The sequence below is a fragment of the Leptodactylus fuscus genome, chromosome 1 (genome assembly GCF_031893055.1).
Source record: "Leptodactylus fuscus isolate aLepFus1 chromosome 1, aLepFus1.hap2, whole genome shotgun sequence".
In the NCBI taxonomy this organism is placed as follows: domain Eukaryota; kingdom Metazoa; phylum Chordata; class Amphibia; order Anura; family Leptodactylidae; genus Leptodactylus; species Leptodactylus fuscus.
In genome coordinates this window covers 148,416,118-148,434,711 of record NC_134265.1, presented here as the reverse complement: position 1 = coordinate 148,434,711, position 18,594 = coordinate 148,416,118, and the positions used below count along the sequence as shown (strand labels likewise).

At 42.7% G+C, this 18,594-nt stretch overlaps 1 protein-coding gene across 1 annotated transcript in view; it reads left to right on the top strand.

Moving 5' to 3' along the window:
• Positions 1 to 18,594, top strand: part of VPS13A (vacuolar protein sorting 13 homolog A) — a 198,115-nt gene that overhangs the window by 79,510 nt on the left and 100,011 nt on the right. Inside the window, exons 23-30 of the mRNA XM_075278130.1 lie at positions 695 to 833; positions 2,493 to 2,577; positions 7,524 to 7,705; positions 10,395 to 10,551; positions 10,639 to 10,718; positions 10,820 to 10,879; positions 12,401 to 12,575; positions 16,334 to 16,450. Coding sequence (XP_075134231.1) covers positions 695 to 833; positions 2,493 to 2,577; positions 7,524 to 7,705; positions 10,395 to 10,551; positions 10,639 to 10,718; positions 10,820 to 10,879; positions 12,401 to 12,575; positions 16,334 to 16,450 — 995 coding nt within the window. The remainder of the gene's footprint in view (positions 1 to 694; positions 834 to 2,492; positions 2,578 to 7,523; positions 7,706 to 10,394; positions 10,552 to 10,638; positions 10,719 to 10,819; positions 10,880 to 12,400; positions 12,576 to 16,333; positions 16,451 to 18,594) is intronic.

The following is an 18,594-nucleotide window of genomic DNA, read 5'->3' as shown; positions in this document are numbered from 1 at the left end:
TTCTCCGAAGTGTCCCACGAGCCATTTTTGAACAGGACAACTCCAGGCTGCATGTCGCTTGTGTTACTCTGAGCAGTCTGATGGCCTGCACAGCCTCCGGACTTGTTTCCCATCAAGCATATCTGGGCTATCATTTGTAGACAATTGCAAAGGTTTCTGTCAGTAGCCAATCTCGATGGCTTAAAAACCCTGCAGGAAAAAATGTGTTGTGTTTCTGCTGCGTTTTTTGCTGAGCTTCGCTACGTGGGGCCTTAGGCCTGGTTCACATCTGCGTCGGTAATCCATTTGGGGGAGTCCGCATGGGGACCCCCCGAACGGACTACTGAACGCATTGGCAAGCAGTGTGCAGTAAAAGTACACGGACCCCATAGACTATAATGGGGTCCGTGTGCTTTCCCCACAGTCTCCGCAAAAGTCATGCAGACAGAAAAGTAGATTGTGAACTACTTTTCTTTCCGCATGCTCCGTGCGGACAGCACACAGACTCCCATTATAGTCTGTGGGGTCCGTGTGCTTTCACTGCACACCGCTTGCCAATGCATTCAGTAGTCCGTTCAGGAGGGGGTATGTGAACTCCCCCAAAAGAATTACTGACGCAGATGTGAACCAGGCCTTAGCCTTAAAAAGGAATGTTAAAATGTGAACAATGTCGACAAAATTAATTGATACACTCACTCGTGTTTTTTTTCTTCAGATTTAAATTATTTGGCGAGCTGCCTATACTTTCTGTGAAGATTTCTGACCAGAAGCTGAGAGGTGTATTGGAACTGATAGACAGCATTCCTAAACCAGAGTCTCCTCCTGCACCATCTGCTTCTCCTAAGAGAGTTCATGTTAGTGTTTTTGTTACTATGTAATAATTTATAATTATTTTGTCTGTGGTGGAGTATGAAAAATTACTGTAAAACATGGGCACCCATGTAATTCGTGGACAGGGTGAGTCCTCCAAAGTTTTGTGTAATTGAGAATTAACAGTTCAAGTGTTGTGATATGCAGATAAATTGTAATTGTTGATTCTGGTTAATCCAAGGATAAGTAGTGAATCCAGCACTTGTAAAATAAAACTTCTGTTTTTATTAAATTAAGTTAAAGGGGCTCTATTAGTAAAATTATATGTGGTATGGTTTCTATCATCTTGCGTGTACCATGTGGATTTTATAGAGGTCCTGTCACCAGGTCTGAAAAAAATCAATGTTATACGTCATCTGATGTCACCCTGAATATTTTGGTGTTTTGTTTATTCAAATCAGTTCCATCTTTCCAAGTGGACTAGTATACTAAATACTCTAGCGCGGTGGTTCTCAACCTCTCTAATGCCGTGACCCCACAATACAGTTCCTCATGTTGTGGTGACCCCATTCAGTTTGGAACACGCGTCCATAACGGCGTGTGTTCCAGCTGAATAGTGCTGCTGCAGACAGTAGCGCGGCTTCTCAGTGGCTAAAGCCATCAGAAATATGTATTTTCTGATGGCTTTAGGCATACCTCCCAACTTTTGAAGACTAGAAAGAGGGACAAAATATGCGGCGCGCGCAGGTCGCCGCGGCGAGTTTAGCTCCGCCCACTTTTATGTTGAGTACGCCCATTCTTGTTCATTTTTCATGTGCTCCCACACAGTATAATCCTCCTACAGTCACCTGTACATTATATGTCCCCCCGCCATCTCTCCCCCAGTTTCATATAACCCCTTCATATGTCCCCCCTCCATCTCTGCCCCCAGTTTCATGTCCCCCATCTCTGCCCCCAGTTTCATGTCCCCCCATCTCTGCCTCCAGTGTCAAGCCGTACCCCCCCCTTCATCTGCCCACAGTTTCATGTCCCCATCTGTTCCCCAGTTTCATGTTCCCCCATCTCTGCCCCCAGTGTCATGCCGTCCCCCCCCCCCTTCATTATGTTCCACCTTAATGTTTAAAACAAAAAAAAAAAATCACTTGCACTCACCTTCCAACACTCCATCGCCGCCCGCTCAGTCTCGATCACTCAGATAGTTGTAGCCGCGATGTGACGTCATCACATCGCGGCTACACATGTAGAAGCCGCAGCACAGCATTAAAGCAGGAGCTGGCTGTGTCAGCTCCTGCTTTAATCGCCTGTGTTTTCAACTCATCGGCGTCCTCCGGGTGCTGATCAGTTGAAACCGGGACATACCTCCCACCGACGGTTGGGAGGTATGTGGCGACCCCTGTGTTTTGGTCGTTCGACCCCCGCCGGGGTCGCGACCCACAGGTTGAGAACCTCTGCTCTAGCGCTATTATTATAGTAAAGTCATATTGTGTATAGTAGGTGAAATAGCTAATTGATAGACAGTAATTTTGTATTTGATTTGACAGGTATGTGGTCCGTTTTTCTATGTGTAGCCCCTTCCCTGGCCCCATTTGAGACTACACTGGATAAATTGTCAAGCCTCGGAAAACCCATGTAATTTTTAAGCTGCTTAAGTCTTTGTAATGCTCATGTGTTTATTTTAGCATATGCTTTCATCCTCTCAACAGAGTCAAAAGCTGCCTCCAATGACTACACCTCAGCTTGTTGCAAAGCATCCTGATTTAGTGGCTCTGCAGTCAATCATTGAATCTGGTAAATACCTAAGTATCCTATTAATATTATAAATGTGAAAGTTTGTGGGTTTGTGTGTTTGGATGTTTGCATGTTCGGATGTTTGTTCCTCAATCACGGAAAAACCGCTCCACTGATTTGGCTGAAATTTTCTACAAACATAGTTAATAGAGATGAGCGAACACTAAAATGTTCGAGGTTCGAAATTCGATTCGAACAGCCGCTCACTGTTCGAGTGTTCGAATGGGTTTCGAACCCCATTATAGTCTATGGGGAACATAAACTCGTTAAGGGGGAAACCCAAATTCGTGTCTGGAGGGTCACCAAGTCCACTATGACACCCCAGGAAATGATACCAACACCCTGGAATGACACTGGGACAGCAGGGGAAGCATGTCTGGGGGCATAAAAGTCACTTTATTTCATGGAAATCCCTGTCAGTTTGCGATTTTCGCAAGCTAACTTTTCCCCATAGAAATGCATTGGCCAGTGCTGATTGGCCAGAGTACGGAACTCGACCAATCAGCGCTGGCTCTGCTGGAGGAGGCGGAGTCTAAGATAGCTCCACACCAGTCTCCATTCAGGTCCGACCTTAGACTCCGCCTCCTCCGGCAGAGCCAGCGCTGATTGGCCGAAGGCTGGCCAATGCATTCCTATGCGAATGCAGACTTAGCAGTGCTGAGTCAGTTTTGCTCAACTACACATCTGATGCACACTCGGCACTGCTACATCAGATGTAGCAATCTGATGTAGCAGAGCCGAGGGTGCACTAGAACCCCTGTGCAAACTCAGTTCACGCTAATAGAATGCATTGGCCAGCGCTGATTGGCCAATGCATTCTATTAGCCCGATGAAGTAGAGCTGAATGTGTGTGCTAAGCACACACATTCAGCACTGCTTCATCACGCCAATACAATGCATTAGCCAGTGCTGATTGGCCAGAGTACGGAATTCGGCCAATCAGCGCTGGCTCTGCTGGAGGAGGCGGAGTCTAAGGTCGGACCTGAATGGAGACTGGTGTGGAGCGATCTTAGACTCCGCCTCCTCCAGCAGAGCCAGCGCTGATTGGCCGAATTCCGTACTCTGGCCAATCAGCGCTGGCCAATGCATTCTATTAGCTTGATGAAGCAGAGTGTGCACAAGGGTTCAAGCGCACCCTCGGCTCTGATGTAGCAGAGCTGAGGCTGCACAAGGGTTCAAGCGCACCCTCGGCTCTGATGTAGGAGAGCCGAGGGTGCACTTGAACCCTTGTGCACCCTCAGCTCTGCTACATCAGAGCCGAGGGTGCGCTTGAACCCTTGTGCACACTCTGCTTCATCAAGCTAATAGAATGCATTGGCCAGCGCTGATTGGCCAATGTATTCTATTAGCCTGATGAAGTAGAGCTGAATGTGTGTGCTAAGCACACACATTCAGCTCTACTTCATCGGGCTAATAGAATGCATTGGCCAGCGCTGATTGGCCAGAGTACGGAACTCGACCAATCAGCGCTGGCTCTGCTGGAGGAGGCGGAGTCTAAGATCGCTCCACACCAGTCTCCATTCAGGTCCGACCTTAGACTCCGCCTCCTCCAGCAGAGCCAGCGCTGATTGGCCGAATTCCGTACTCTGGCCAATCAGCACTGGCTAATGCATTGTATTGGCGTGATGAAGCAGTGCTGAATGTGTGTGCTTAGCACACACATTCAGCTCTACTTCATCGGGCTAATAGAATGCATTGGCCAATCAGCGCTGGCCAATGCATTCTATTAGCGTGAACTGAGTTTGCACAGGGGTTCTAGTGCACCCTCGGCTCTGCTACATCAGATTGCTACATCTGATGTAGCAGTGCCGAGTGTGCATCAGATGTGTAGTTGAGCAAAACTGACTCAGCACTGCTAAGTCTGCATTCGCATAGGAATGCATTGGCCAGCCTTCGGCCAATCAGCGCTGGCTCTGCCGGAGGAGGCGGAGTCTAAGGTCGGACCTGAATGGAGACTGGTGTGGAGCGATCTTAGACTCCGCCTCCTCCAGCAGAGCCAGCGCTGATTGGTCGAGTTCCGTACTCTGGCCAATCAGCGCTGGCCAATGCATTCTATTAGCTTGATGAAGCAGAGTGTGCACAAGGGTTCAAGCGCACCCTCGGCTCTGATGTAGCAGAGCTGAGGGTGCACAAGGGTTCAAGTGCACCCTCGGCTCTCCTACATCAGAGCCGAGGGTGCGCTTGAACCCTTGTGCAGCCTCGGCTCTGCTACATCAGAGCCGAGGGTGCGCTTGAACCCTTGTGCACACTCTGCTTCATCAAGCTAATAGAATGCATTGGCCAGCACTGATTGGCCAGAGTACGGAATTCGGCCAATCAGCGCTGGCCAATGCATCCCTATGGGAAAAAGTTTATCTCACAAAAATCACAATTACACACCCGATAGAGCCCCAAAAAGTTATTTTTAATAACATTCCCCCCTAAATAAAGGTTATCCCTAGCTATCCCTGCCTGTACAGCTATCCCTGTCTCATAGTCACAAAGTTCACATTCTCATATGACCCGGATTTGAAATCCACTATTCGTCTAAAAAGGAGGTCACCTGATTTCGGCAGCCAATGACTTTTTCCAATTTTTTTCAATGCCCCCGGTGTCGTAGTTCCTGTCCCACCTCCCCTGCGCTGTTATTGGTGCAAAAAAGGCGCCAGGGAAGGTGGGAGGGGAATCGAATTTTGGCGCACTTTACCACGTGGTGTTCGATTCGATTCGAACATGGCGAACACCCTGATATCCGATCGAACATGTGTTCGATAGAACACTGTTCGCTCATCTCTAATAGTTAATACACCCGATTAAACAATAGGCTACTTTTCGTCACAATAGCGCACATACGTTTGTGCCAGGACCCCCACAAAACCCAAACTCACACCACCATCTCTGCAATCTCACACACTTTGGACCATAGCAAGCCACAAAATTCATATTGCCCTCTACAGCCTCGCCCCTAACCCCACACAATCTCATATTTTACCACTTTGCCCCTCACCTTAACGATACTCCAGGAGGCTCTCTTTAACGCTCCGGAGCAGCCATGTTTGCCGACCCCCACCATTCTGACAATCCGTAACACCGCCCACCCATGTCAATACCCCTAGGCCGTCTAATAAATGCAAAAAAAAATTTTTTTTAAAAAGTAAAAAAAATATAAAAAAATAAATAAAAAGGATTAAAAATTCAAATCACCCCCCTTTCCCTAGAACACATATAAAAGTAGTTAAAAACTACTTTCGGACGTATCCCCACGTCCGAAATCGCCCGCTCTACAAAGCTATACAAATATTTTTCCTGTTCGGTAAACGTCGTAGCGGGAAAAATAGTCAAAAGTGCCAAACCGCCATTTTTTCACTGTTTTGATTCTGATAAAAATTTGAATAAAAAGTGATCAAACCAATCACATTTCCCGAAAATGGTAGAACTACAAAGTACACCAGACGCCCTATACATCCCCGTACACGCACGTATAAAAAAGTTACGCCCGTCGGAATATGGCGACTTTTAAAAAAATAATTTTTTAACACAGTTTTGGATTTTTTTTAAGGGGTCAAAATGTAAATAAAACCATATAAATTTGGTATCCCCGGAATCGTAATGAAACACAGAATACAGGGGACATGTCATTTTGGTTGCACAGTGAACGCCGTAAAACCAAATCCCGTAAGAAAGTCGCAGAAATGCATTTTTTCTTCAAATCCACCCCCTTCAGAATTTTTTCCCTGCTTCCCAGTACATTATATAGAATAGTTAATGGTGGCATCATGAAGAAAAATTTGTCCCAGGAAAAATTAAGACCTCATATGGCTCTGGGAGTGGAGAAATAAAAAAGTTATGGGGTTTAGAAGGAGGGGAGTCAAAAACGAAAATCAAAAAATGCCATCGGCGGTAAAGGGTTAACTTCAAATCCCTCTGTCCCAAAGTCACTATGTAAAGTTTCTCGCAACACCGTATATAGAGCAGCTCAAATACAAATTAACTACAACACAAAAGTCTCACGTATTCTCTGAATTACATCAACAACAAGATACAAAGTTACATTTCATATCCCATTCCTTATACACAGTACGAAAACCTTACCCATGCCTGTATATACCCACTTCTACAATCACCGCAGACGAAGTCGCGGGTACCAGCTAGTATATTATAATACAGAAAATAGTCAAAATTTTTACCTAGTAAAATTTTGTGTAGAACTAGCACCATGGTACTGCTATTGTTTTCAGACAATGTCTATTATAATATTATGTTGCATTTACAGTAGTTTGATTTTGATTTTATTCATGCGTACTGCGCCTGCTCGCGTAAGCGGCCAGAAAAAAATGGCTGCCCGCATGTGAAGTCGACTCTGCCCGAGGCCCGCTGGCAGAGCCGACTTGCGCATGCGTTGAATTATGACCCCCCGCGTGCCAGAATAAGACATGTGAAGAGGCCGTTGTTGAAGAAGATGGAGGCGGCGCTGGAGAGTTCTCTCGCAGCATTGGGGACGCTCCCAGTGCTGTGAGAGAACTCATTCGCATACCGACAAAAAAAACGGGATTTCACGCAAACTGCGGCGCGGAGAAGACATCGAAAGGTAGGAGAAGAATAGCCTTTCTTAAGGCTATTCCGACGTGTTAGTGAGAAAAAAATGAGTTTGAATGATAGGATCCCTTTAAGCTCATCTTCTATCCACAGATGCTGTAAGATACTGTAGATGTGCTATAGTGATCCCATTTTCCCCTATATGAATGGAGAGTTGAGCAATACTGTACATGCTGCCACTTTTAGTCTATATGGGACTACTGAAAAAAAAGTAGAATATAGCTATGTTTGGCAATCATATAGAGATGGATGTAACAACAGTGCTCAGTCTCACAAATCCCTCCTTCCAGTGATTACTGGGGGCACCAGCAGCTGGAGCACCAAAACTCAGGCACTTAACACGTACCCTGTTTTTTTTTTTTTTTTTTCAGATTTAGAATCAGAAACTGATGAATTCTATGATGCACCCACTAGTCCTGTTGAAGACATGCCTTTCTTTGAAGCCTCCAATGGTTCTCTAACTAGGAGTAACAGCATGAGAAGGAAGAGACTGGCAAAGCAGGAAACCCTGAAAAACATGACAGAGTTTCAGATGAGATTTGAGATACCAGTTGTAAGTTTCTGAACAAAAAATAATCTATTTGTGGAGGAGCAGCAGTGGTAACCAAACGGATCCTACATCTTATTGAGACCCTTTGGAAAATTAAATCATCAGGCACTGTCAACACCAGCTCATTCTCTTGTTCGTTGAACTAATTTTGATTTATTTTGACACACATGTATACTCCATACATTTGATGTTTACTCCATTTATTATGTAAATCTAAAATACAGTACTGCACATAGCTTTTATACATGAAGAAAATGCTGAAAAGTAAGAAAGCTTTAAATTATAGAAGCGTCAATTATCAAACCGCAAAGTGAATGACATAAAGTTCACACTAGCATTCATTATCGCCACTGTATGGGTCTGCATGGCGACCCAAAAGATGGAGAGCCTGTTGGCTAAAAAAAGCTGTTAGCCGCAGACCCCATAGAGACCATGCAGGACTTTTCTCTGTAATGTATGGTGTCATTGTTGCAGGATTATTAGGATCAAAGCAAAGGACTGAAACAGCTGACTAGGACTAGCTATTGCAGGTAGAGCACACTCCATCTGCATTCTGCATCTATTTCTATTAAAAACAAAACTGAGGCTTTCTTCCACATGAAAAAGAAAAATATACATTTAGGGCTTTTACTTCCATTAGAAAGTAAACAAGACATAAGAAAGCTTCTATCTTGGTTTTAACATTACAGTGAATAGAGACAAATTTAGACGGAGGTTGCTTCGTTTGCATAAGGGATTCTGTTGTTTCAGTCCATTGCTCTGATCTGATGCTGAAATAGAACAACTGACTTGAATGACATCAAGCTGTTAGATTTGTCTCTTCTTCATTTGCTTTCCATCACAACATGCAGTACATTTATACACCGTACTGTATGTTGTGTTATATATGACTAGTAATATATCTGAGGTGAGGAATACCAAAACACCAGTCATTCATGTATAAAAATGGTCATTAAACCTCTGAAATTGTCTTTGGGCTTGTACTGTACAAAACAAACTTTGTTTCTATGTTAGATGTACTATACATGAATTTGAAATTTAAAAAAGCAAAAAACTTGATAGTCTTCAGTAGTTGATACCTTTTTAATGGCTAACTCATAATGATGACAGATTACAACATTTCGGAACGTCTAGGCTCCTTTCTCAAGTAAATTTAAAACCATTTCTGAAGGATGCATATTTATATACAAAAAGGGCACACAGGGATAGAATTCCAGGAGGAAGGGGTGTGTGTGTGTGTGTGTGTGTGTGTGTGTGTGTGTGTGTGTGTGTGTGGGGGGGGGGGTTGTTAGTTATTGGTAGAAACAATGTAAACACTTACAGGTCCTTATCAGTTCTCAGGGTCTCAGGTCAGTGATTTCTGTAAAATGACATAAAACCATGTGACAAATTTAGCCCCCTCTCCAGTGTTTGAAGCAGGGTCATAAATTTACACTCATAAATGCGTCGTTCTCTCTTTGATTTGAAATTCCCTCCCAAAACCAAAACTTTCATGTGATTGGTGATATTATGATCCTCATTGCAAAAATGCTTCATTCTCTAATTGTATGGCAATGTGAATTCATACGCATTCTAAGCTGCTGTCCGGTCTCTCCAACATACAGATTTTCAGTGGGGCATTTGGTGCACATTATCAAATACACTACATTGGATGTGCTGCAGATTTGTGCTGTGATTTTATATTCCCTGTTAAGAGTTCGGTATCTTTATCCTGTCAGTGGTCAGTAACTAAGGGCAGGTTTTGCACCTTTTCTGTCCTCATGGGAATGTTCCTGTGTTAGTTGGAGGTGACAGTGAGCTGCTAATCACCATATTCCTGAGATTTGGTGGATGTCTGTAGCACAGGAGAGGGGGATCTAGAAATATGGATTTTAGACGGTCGTCTTTTTGCAGTAGTGGATGTAATTTGCGTGTGATTCCTCTCAGCATCTCCAGGTGTGGGTTATATGTGACAACCAGGGGCACCCGATTGTTTTCCTTTTTGGTATTGTATTTTAATAAATCCGATCTTGGTATTCTTGTGGCCCTGGTGATTTGGTTATCAATTGTTCTTGGATGGTAAGTGTGTTTTTGAGGCCTCCAAGGTGTTCGTCTCTATCTGAAGGGTTCGAACATACGTATGCGATGGTATCTGATGGCCTGGCTGTATACAATGGAGTTCTTTATGTGTTTAGGATGAAAGCTATCCCATCTTAGGTAGGTTTTATTTTGTTGTCCTGTATCTTGATGACTGCGTCCAGGAAGTTTATTTCAGAGAAGGAGTGATTAAGCGTCAGGTTGATGGTGGGATGGAACTGGTTGAATTGTTCATGGAAGGTTTTCAGCTATTGTTCAGACCCAGTCCAAATGATTAGGATATCGTCAATGAAACGGTAGTAGGATTGAAATTGTCAGCTAAATGTGCTGAATATTATAGAAGAAAGTCGGCCATACATATGAGAATGATGACGGTTAGACAACATTGCTTGCATAGAATCAGCCAAGCCTACATGTGTTTTATTTCCAGCAGAGAGGTTGTGCTGCAGTTGGATTCTACAAAAAAAAAAAAAAAAGTAATATACTGTATTATTCATTATGCCACAGTGTTGTTGACACATGCATTCACTTACTTTATGCAGGTGTGATACTGAAATTATTTTGCCTATGTTAACATTACTGTAGGTTACCCTTGCCTTGTTATTATATTTCACAGGTAGTTCTTCAGTTGTGCAGCCTGTCTGAAGATGCCGAGATAGCTGTCTTGCAAATGGAGATTTTGGGTCTGGGTACAGAACTTAATGTTCGAACATTTGATATGTCAGCAAATGCATTTCTAAGAGAGATATCTTTAAAGTGCCCCCAGTATACAGGTAAAGTCTTGATGATTGTTGACATCATAACTTCCCCTTTGGATAAAAAGTCGAAAATTAAATTCTTGCCTTTTATTCCCACTGTAGATGATGAAGAGAAACCTGTTTATCTTATTACAACACTGGATAATACCACAGATGATCTACTGATGATGGAATATATCAAGGTCTGGGAAATAATATTCAATAATGTTTGTTTTTATTAGTTTGTACATACAGTTTTGCATTTTTTCTGCTTTTTCTGATATCTGGGGTTTTAAATTCTCAGGCAGATGTAAATGGTCCAGAATTCAAGACTACTTATAAAAATATTGAACAGTCAATAAAGGTATGTTACTGTTATTGGTGGTGATATCCTAAGGGTTAAAGGGGTTAGCCATGTTATGTTGATTGTTTTCTAATGTTTGTGAGGCAGAATGTTAGGAAACTTATCTATATACAGTATATTCATTAAAAATTCTGCACCATTTTCTTGAAATGGAAAGCCACAGAGATGCCTTTTTCCTTATCAGGAAGCAACTTCTGTCCATGAAATGGCACTCATATCCATGAGCAATCTGCACATGCTCTAATTTCTTGGACATTAGGATCTACAGTATTCAGGCTCCTTACATTACTGTACCTCCTCACTCCCCTATAGTGTACATAAGGGGAGTCCTGTGTGAAAGTTGTACTGTGAACGTTTATTAACACTGCTAAGGTGATTGTCCTATTATTTTAAGAATCCGAGCCCAGAAATGAATATGGATGGATGTGCTGGTACTTCTGCCTTTGTTGTAAGTGGCTGCCTTGTGAGCCTGCTGTGCATTGCACTCCCTTACACTGCTTAACCTGTCCCTGCCCCTGTGCAAAGTGAGGAAACCAGGGCTTGGGCGTCACGTTATACACATTTGGATGCAGCAAGTGTACAACATAAGTTGAAGCACCATTGCTTCTGTCCATGTGTACAGTGCTTTTATCTGTGCTCTCTGCTTCCAATAACAGCTGTCCAATAAAAGACAGTGATACACTAAAGACCGAGGAAGGAAAGCTAGCACATAGGACACCCCTTGTTAGTTTAGGGGGAGTGAGGAGGTACAATAATGTGATAAGCCTAAATGCTATAGATTCCAATATCCAGGAAGCTGTAGCATGCGCAGGCTGCTCATGGATGTGAGTTACCACCTAGTGAGAGGAAAAAGCATTTCTGAACCAGGGAACATGGATTTCCATTTTACATGATCAGTGCACAACTTAGAATTATTACATGTATGTAAGTTCTCAACTATCCAGCCTTCCATAAATTACTTAACAACAAGGGTCAACCCATTTAGGTGGTTACTGGAACAAATATAAAAAGGGTTTGTTTGTTTTTTTGCTTTTTTGAGGTGTGGTTTGAAGAATAACTTTTATGAAATCTTGAAAACCATGCAGTGTAGAGGCTGAAGGGTTATTGGTCCATGTTTACATTGAAGAAAAGACTACATATGTATGGTCACCTCTTCTTTGGGATTAGCAGGAGTTGAAGTCTAATGTTGTAATAGTTATATTTCTGTGGAACAACTAGCTGTAACCCACACATATACCAAGTTTTGTTATTTCTGGTGGCTTTGTTGCTTGGTGATTACCGTACTTTGTTTCCATATTCCCCATTGATGGTAGTGGAGAGGTGGTTGTGCATGCAGTAGCCAGGGAACTGGAAACTTGATAGGGGGTCTTTAAATGTATCTTGCTGAATGTTTCCCTGTTTTAATGCACAAACAGAAAAAAAAAAACAGAGAGATGTGGCACTGTTGTTTTAAGGGTTTTGCATTTGCTTTGACCTTTATGACAAATGTTAGAGGATTACTTTTATTGATTTATTTTATAGGTGAACTTCTCATCATTGGATGTTTATCTCCACACCGAGGCTCTTCTGAGTACTATGAGCTTTGTGACCAATCTCATGCCTCCATCGGAAAACAAAGAACCTGAGCAGGTGGTTCCAGAAGTAGACGAGGAAGAGGATGAAGAAGGAAAAAGGGAGGGTCCAAAAAAGAAACTAAGTAAGTTGTGCCTTGGGTCATGAATATTTAACGGAAGTTAGGGGCAACATGGTGGCTCAGTTAGCATTGCAGTACTGGAGTCCTGTGTTCGAATCCCACCAGGAACAACATCTGCAAGGAGTTTGTATGTTCTTCGCTGTGTTTGCGTGGATTTCCTCCCATTCTACAAAGACATACTGATAGGGAAAAAAAAAGTGCATTGTGATCCCTATATGGGGCTCACAATTTACAAAAGAATATTTAATGGAGGTTGACCACTTTCAGACCAATATTTAGAGACAAATGTTATTGTTTGTATAATAAAGTTATACTATTTTACTTTCTTTATCAATACCTCACAGTGTTCTAGATCTCTGCTTGCTGTTGTTCATTCTTCTTACTCCCAGTGAATAAAAATAAGTCCATAATCATGTGATATATGATCCAGAATGAATGACAGAATATAGAATGAATGACAGGAAGCAGAAATCTAGATAAAACCTGAGAAATCGATACAGTTTATTGGAGAATTATAGAACTTTTTTATTATTCAAACAATAACATTTGTCTCTCAATATTGGTCTGAAAGTGGACATCCCCTTTGACTGTTACCCCCCAAAAAAGTGTGTTCAAGCATAACCCTTCAAACTTTGTACATATTTGCTTTTTTAATATAAAGTACACACATTAAACTTCTGGGTACCGTATTTTTCGGACTATAAGACGCACCTAGGTTTTAGAGGAGGAAAATAGAGAGAAAAAATTTTGAAGCAAAAACTGGTAAAATATTTAATATATGGGAGCTGTAGTTTTGCAACAGCTGCAAGGCCACATTGACAGGTGACCCTGCAGCTGTACGGGGATGCATAGAGTGTTTTTTTTTGCGGGGCCAGAAGTACTTTTTAGTTATACCATTTTGGGGAATATCTATTTCTTAGATCACCTTGTATTGAAAAAAAAACCCGGTGGTTTATGATCTATGATTTTCTACTTTTATATATATATATTCTAGGGACAGGAGGTGATTTAGAACTTTTATTTATTTCATATTTTTATTATATATTTTTAAAGCTTTTTTTTTTTTTTTTTTTTTTTTTAACTATTTTATTCCCCCCCGGGGGCTTGAACCTGCGGTCACTTGATTGCAAGTCCCATAGACGGCAATACAACTGTATTGCCGTCTATGGGACATTCTGTATATTAGTATTACGGCTGGTCATAGACCCAGCCGCAATACTAATATAGCAGTGACAGGCCTGGGAGCCTTCATTAGGCTCCTGGCTGTCACCCGAACAGGTCGGCTCCTGCGATATCGCCGCGCAGGAGCCGGCCTGCAACTTCACAGGTACGGGGCCGGTGGGTACCGGCCCCGGGGGAGAAGGGGCCACCGATACTGACCCGGCATCCGCTGTACTACAGAGGCGGATGCCGGCGAGGGATAGACGCCAGCACAGGTGCCGGGGCCTGCGACATCGCTGCGCTCCTATGCCCTGCATGAAGCCAGCGGCGGGGGGACGGAGGAGCGGAATAGCATCGCCCCTGCCGCTGCTGGCTTCATGCAGGGCAGAGGAGCGCAGCGATGTCGCAGGCCCCGGCACCTGTGCCAGCGTCTATCACTTGCCGGCTTCCGCCTCTCTATTACAGCGGATGCCGGGCAGCCACATTCGGACTATAAGACGCACCCTTCTTTTCCCCCCAAAGTTGGGGGGAAAAAAGTGCGTCTTATAGTCCGAAAAATACGGTATATAAGAAACCACAAACTATGTCAAGGTTATATATTTGGTGAACTTATATTTATGTTATGGTTTGTAATAGGTTAAAGAGACTCTCATGGGACTGAAGAGAGAAACTGACTTTCTGCCTACATATATAGAGCTTTGTCATTTGGAGAGTCATTTGTGCAGACTTATGAAACGGTCTAAAAGAAAAATCCCTCATTGCCTATAACAGCTAATTACGACTCTGCTCTTATTTTTTACACAACTGTGCTATGACTGGTTGCTGTTGGCAGTTTTTTGTTTTTGTTTTTTTTTACTTTAGACATGATAATAAATTTGCCCTAGTACCAGTAAAGATCCGTGCACATGGTGCTGATGGGCATGGTTAAACCTGCACCTGAAAAAAAAAGCTTGCAGTTTTGATGTGGTTTTTCTTGCAGTTTTTTAATTTTACCAGTGAAACTCATTTATTTAAAGCATCCTTCCACTTATAAACAACTTTGCATAAATGAATACTATGGGTGAATATAGGAAACTTGTAACATATCTTATTAAAGAAATATGCTTTCTTCTACAGGTTGAGTTACTTTCTACGTGTTAGGGTGCATTCAGACTACTTAACGCCGGGCGTGTATGAGAGCCGTACACGCCGGCATTACAGCAGACTGCCGAACACTTCCCATTCACTTCAATGGGAGCGCTCGTAAACGCCGCTGTTACGAGCGCTCCCATTGAAGTGAATGGGAAGTGTTCGGCAGTCTGCCGTAATGCCGGCGTGTACGGCTCTCATACACGCCCGGCGTTACGTAGTCTGAATGCACCCTTAGGCTGTATTCACACAGAGTAACGCCAGGCGTTTTTTTGTGTGTTTTTTGCACATAGCGCCACGTTTACGCCGCTTAGCGCCGCGTTAACGCCGCGTATACGCAGCGTTAACGCCGCACTATTTAGCGGTGGCGTTGCCCGGCGTTAACGCGGCGTATACGCAGTGTTAACGCGGCGTAAACGCGGCGCTATGTGCAAAAAACACACAAAAATCGCCTGGCGTTACTCTGTGTGAATACAGCCTTAGTCTGTGGGGAGACTGCTAGAAAAGACACACACATAATTGTTGCTATTACATTGTGTTACTCTGCGCTCTTTTAACACTGTTAGGCTTGCAAATAACAGGCTACCATTGCACAGAATGAGGCCATAATAACTAAAAAGCCTGCAGTAGCATCCTACTCCTCCTCCCTTCTCAATGGAGTTCTATGTGTGAGGCTGGATATGGAGATGGAGTGTTATGTAAACAACATTCAGACAATAAGGAGGAGGGGGACAGCTTTAGGCCCCGTTCACACGGAGCAAGAGGGGGTGGATTTTGGGGCGGATTTTGGCACAGAATCCACGTCATAATCCACCCCCTCACAATGGTGGTCTATGTAGACCACTAGTGTTCTTTTTTTCTGCTAGCGGCATGTAACGGAAAAAGAAACGAGCTGCCCTTTCTTCAGGCGGATTCCGTGGCTGAATCGGTCTTGGTGTCCGCCTTGCGACAGCACCCTCTGTACTAGGCCCATTCATTTGGGCCTAATATTTAGCGGAAAGCCGCAACGGGATGCCGTGCACTGCACCGGCATCCCATCCTGGCAGCCGCAACGGAATATGCACACGCGAAATCACGTGTGAACTAGCCATAAGGTGTGGAGTAGGATAATGAGCTCATTAATAAGCTTTATTACAAACTTTCTTACATTCAGCCGTACTATTCATTTATGGAAAGTCGTTTATAACTGGAGGTACAATAAAACATATTTCACATGCAAAATCAAAAGCTGCCTCTGAAACCACATCAAAACTGTATGCAGCATTCAATACACTTTTAACTGCACTGTGTAAATGTACACTTAGAAGATTTACATCATGTACTTTTCTAATGACTGGTCAGAGAATACAAATATTTCTGGGAAAGTTGAAAGTTTATCCATTTTTATGTTGGTTTTTTTTGTTTGTTTCATTGTACCAAAAGGTGTATTTTATATAGATTCCTGACCTATTATAATTGTTTATTTATTCCAGCGCTGAAGAAATCAAAATATGATGATGTCATAGGCCTACATGTATGTGCAGAATTGTCATGTCTTCGTGTTTTCATACGAGAACAGAAATGTAGAATTTCAGAAATAAGTATTGAAGGTAAATTCATTTTATGCCAAGTGTAAAGATAACTGGGAATATCTGACTAAGCAATACAAGTGAAAAAATGCTTTAAGGCAATTAAGGCAAACTGCTGTACTGTTATGTCTCTCGCCTGGAGTTACAGATAACACCCTGCTTCAGATGCCGCAGTCAAACATGACTATTTAAGGAATTCCACAACAATGATTGTCCCATCATATATACAAGTATTGCAGTGTATATTACTAAATCAATAATCAGACCATCACTGGTTCAGGTCCCCTAGTGGGACTTCATAAATTTGTTTAAAAAAAAAAGTGAAGTGTATTAAAAAAATTAATAAATGACTAAAGCCCCACAATTCCTCTTTCCTATATAAAATTAATTATATGTTAAAAATAAAAACAATATATATTTGGTATCACCGCATCCATAACATACCCATACAATAAAACTGAAACATCATGTAACCTGCATGGTGAACATTAGAAAAAAAACAAAAAAAAAAACTTTAGAAATATGTACCCCAAAACATTACCCATAAAAAGCACAAGGTATCTTGCTATTTGGGCACACAGTCAGGCATGCGGTTTTAAGAGCAGAGATTTAGACAGTTTGGTTTTTGGACGTCATGCCACTTTTGCAGAGCCCTGAAATGCCAGTTAAGTGCAATCCCCTGACATGCCACCCGAATTTGGAAATTGCACCCCTGAAGCATTTTTATCCTCAAGTTTTGCTAGAATTTATTTTTTAGAAATTAATACGCTGAAAGGGGAAAATGGCAATTTCTCCAGGTATACCCGTATTGTAAGGGAATTGCTAAGACAGCAATTCCCAGAACTGTTAAACCCTGGGAGGGGCACAAGAGACAGTGAGCCCTAAGCTGAAGCCCCCCGCTTTCCCTTCCTATTGCCAGGCCCTATCCTAGGTAATAGGCGACAACCACGAGGACAATCCCTCCCTGAATATGTGAAACACAAAACGCAGACAAAACGAACAACAACAAAGGGAGGTCAGCTAGCCAGGGTTCGGTAACAGGAGAGTGATGCAGTGCCAAATCGGAGTCAAGAGAATAGTCAATGAGAAAAGCCAAAGGTCAGGTATAATAGTATAAGCAACAGGTACAGTAAGAGCAGGTATGCGCATGGCAATAACAAGCACTGGTGTGAATGGGAGCCAAGGCTATATAGGGAGGAAGAACCCGCCCATGGAGTTCACAGAAAGGCAGCTGTCAATCACAGGGCAAGGCCAAATTAACCACTTAATGGACAGAGGCAACCTTGGCAGAAGACGGGTGTGGTGCAAATCCAATTAAGGACTAGAGCCGTGTTCACACAGTGCAACTAAAAACTTTAAGCAGATTCTCAAACTGCACACGCCTCCTGCGCCGCAGCATGCAAGCAGAGGGTGGTGCAGTGACCCGAACAGGCAGAGATGTTACACGTATATACTCTAGTATAAGACAGACAGACAACCAAAACACCCCCTCCCCTTTCCCAGCACCCAGCAGCTATTGCAACCAAAAACCATTTTAATTTTTGAAATTTTCCAGTAGCTGCTGCATTTCCCCCCTAGGATTATACTCGAGTCAATAAGTTTTCCCAGTTTTTTGTGGTAAAATTAGGGGGGTCGGCTTATATTCGGGTCGGCTTATACTCGAGTATATACGGTATGTAATTTCAGTGCGTAATATATTGTGCCCAGTTTGTATCAGAGCTCAACACTCCAAATGCTGTTGTGCCCAATACACCCACATAATAGTTTTTGCAGTGTGTGTCTCTGTTGACACAAGCTGGGCACAATATATTTGTCATTGAAATGACGTTTCTATGGAAACATTTCAGTTTTTACTTTTCATTATCATCCGCGTATTCATTTTGGAAATTTAAATTAATGCAACTCTCAAGGGGGTAAAAATGAAGTCCAAATACCAAATAGCGCTCCTTCCCTTCTGTGCCCAGCTGTGCCCAAACAGCAGTGTATACCCACATATAGCATTGAGTATGTTATAAATGTGTGTTACGATATTGTATTAAATTGGTTTCATGATAAATAACAAACTTTGCAGAAAGATAGGGAAGCACGCATCACTTTTTCCACTAGGTAGAAGAATTATATTTCTTAAACTGGAAATATATATAATTTTTCTTAGGCAAGTTTGA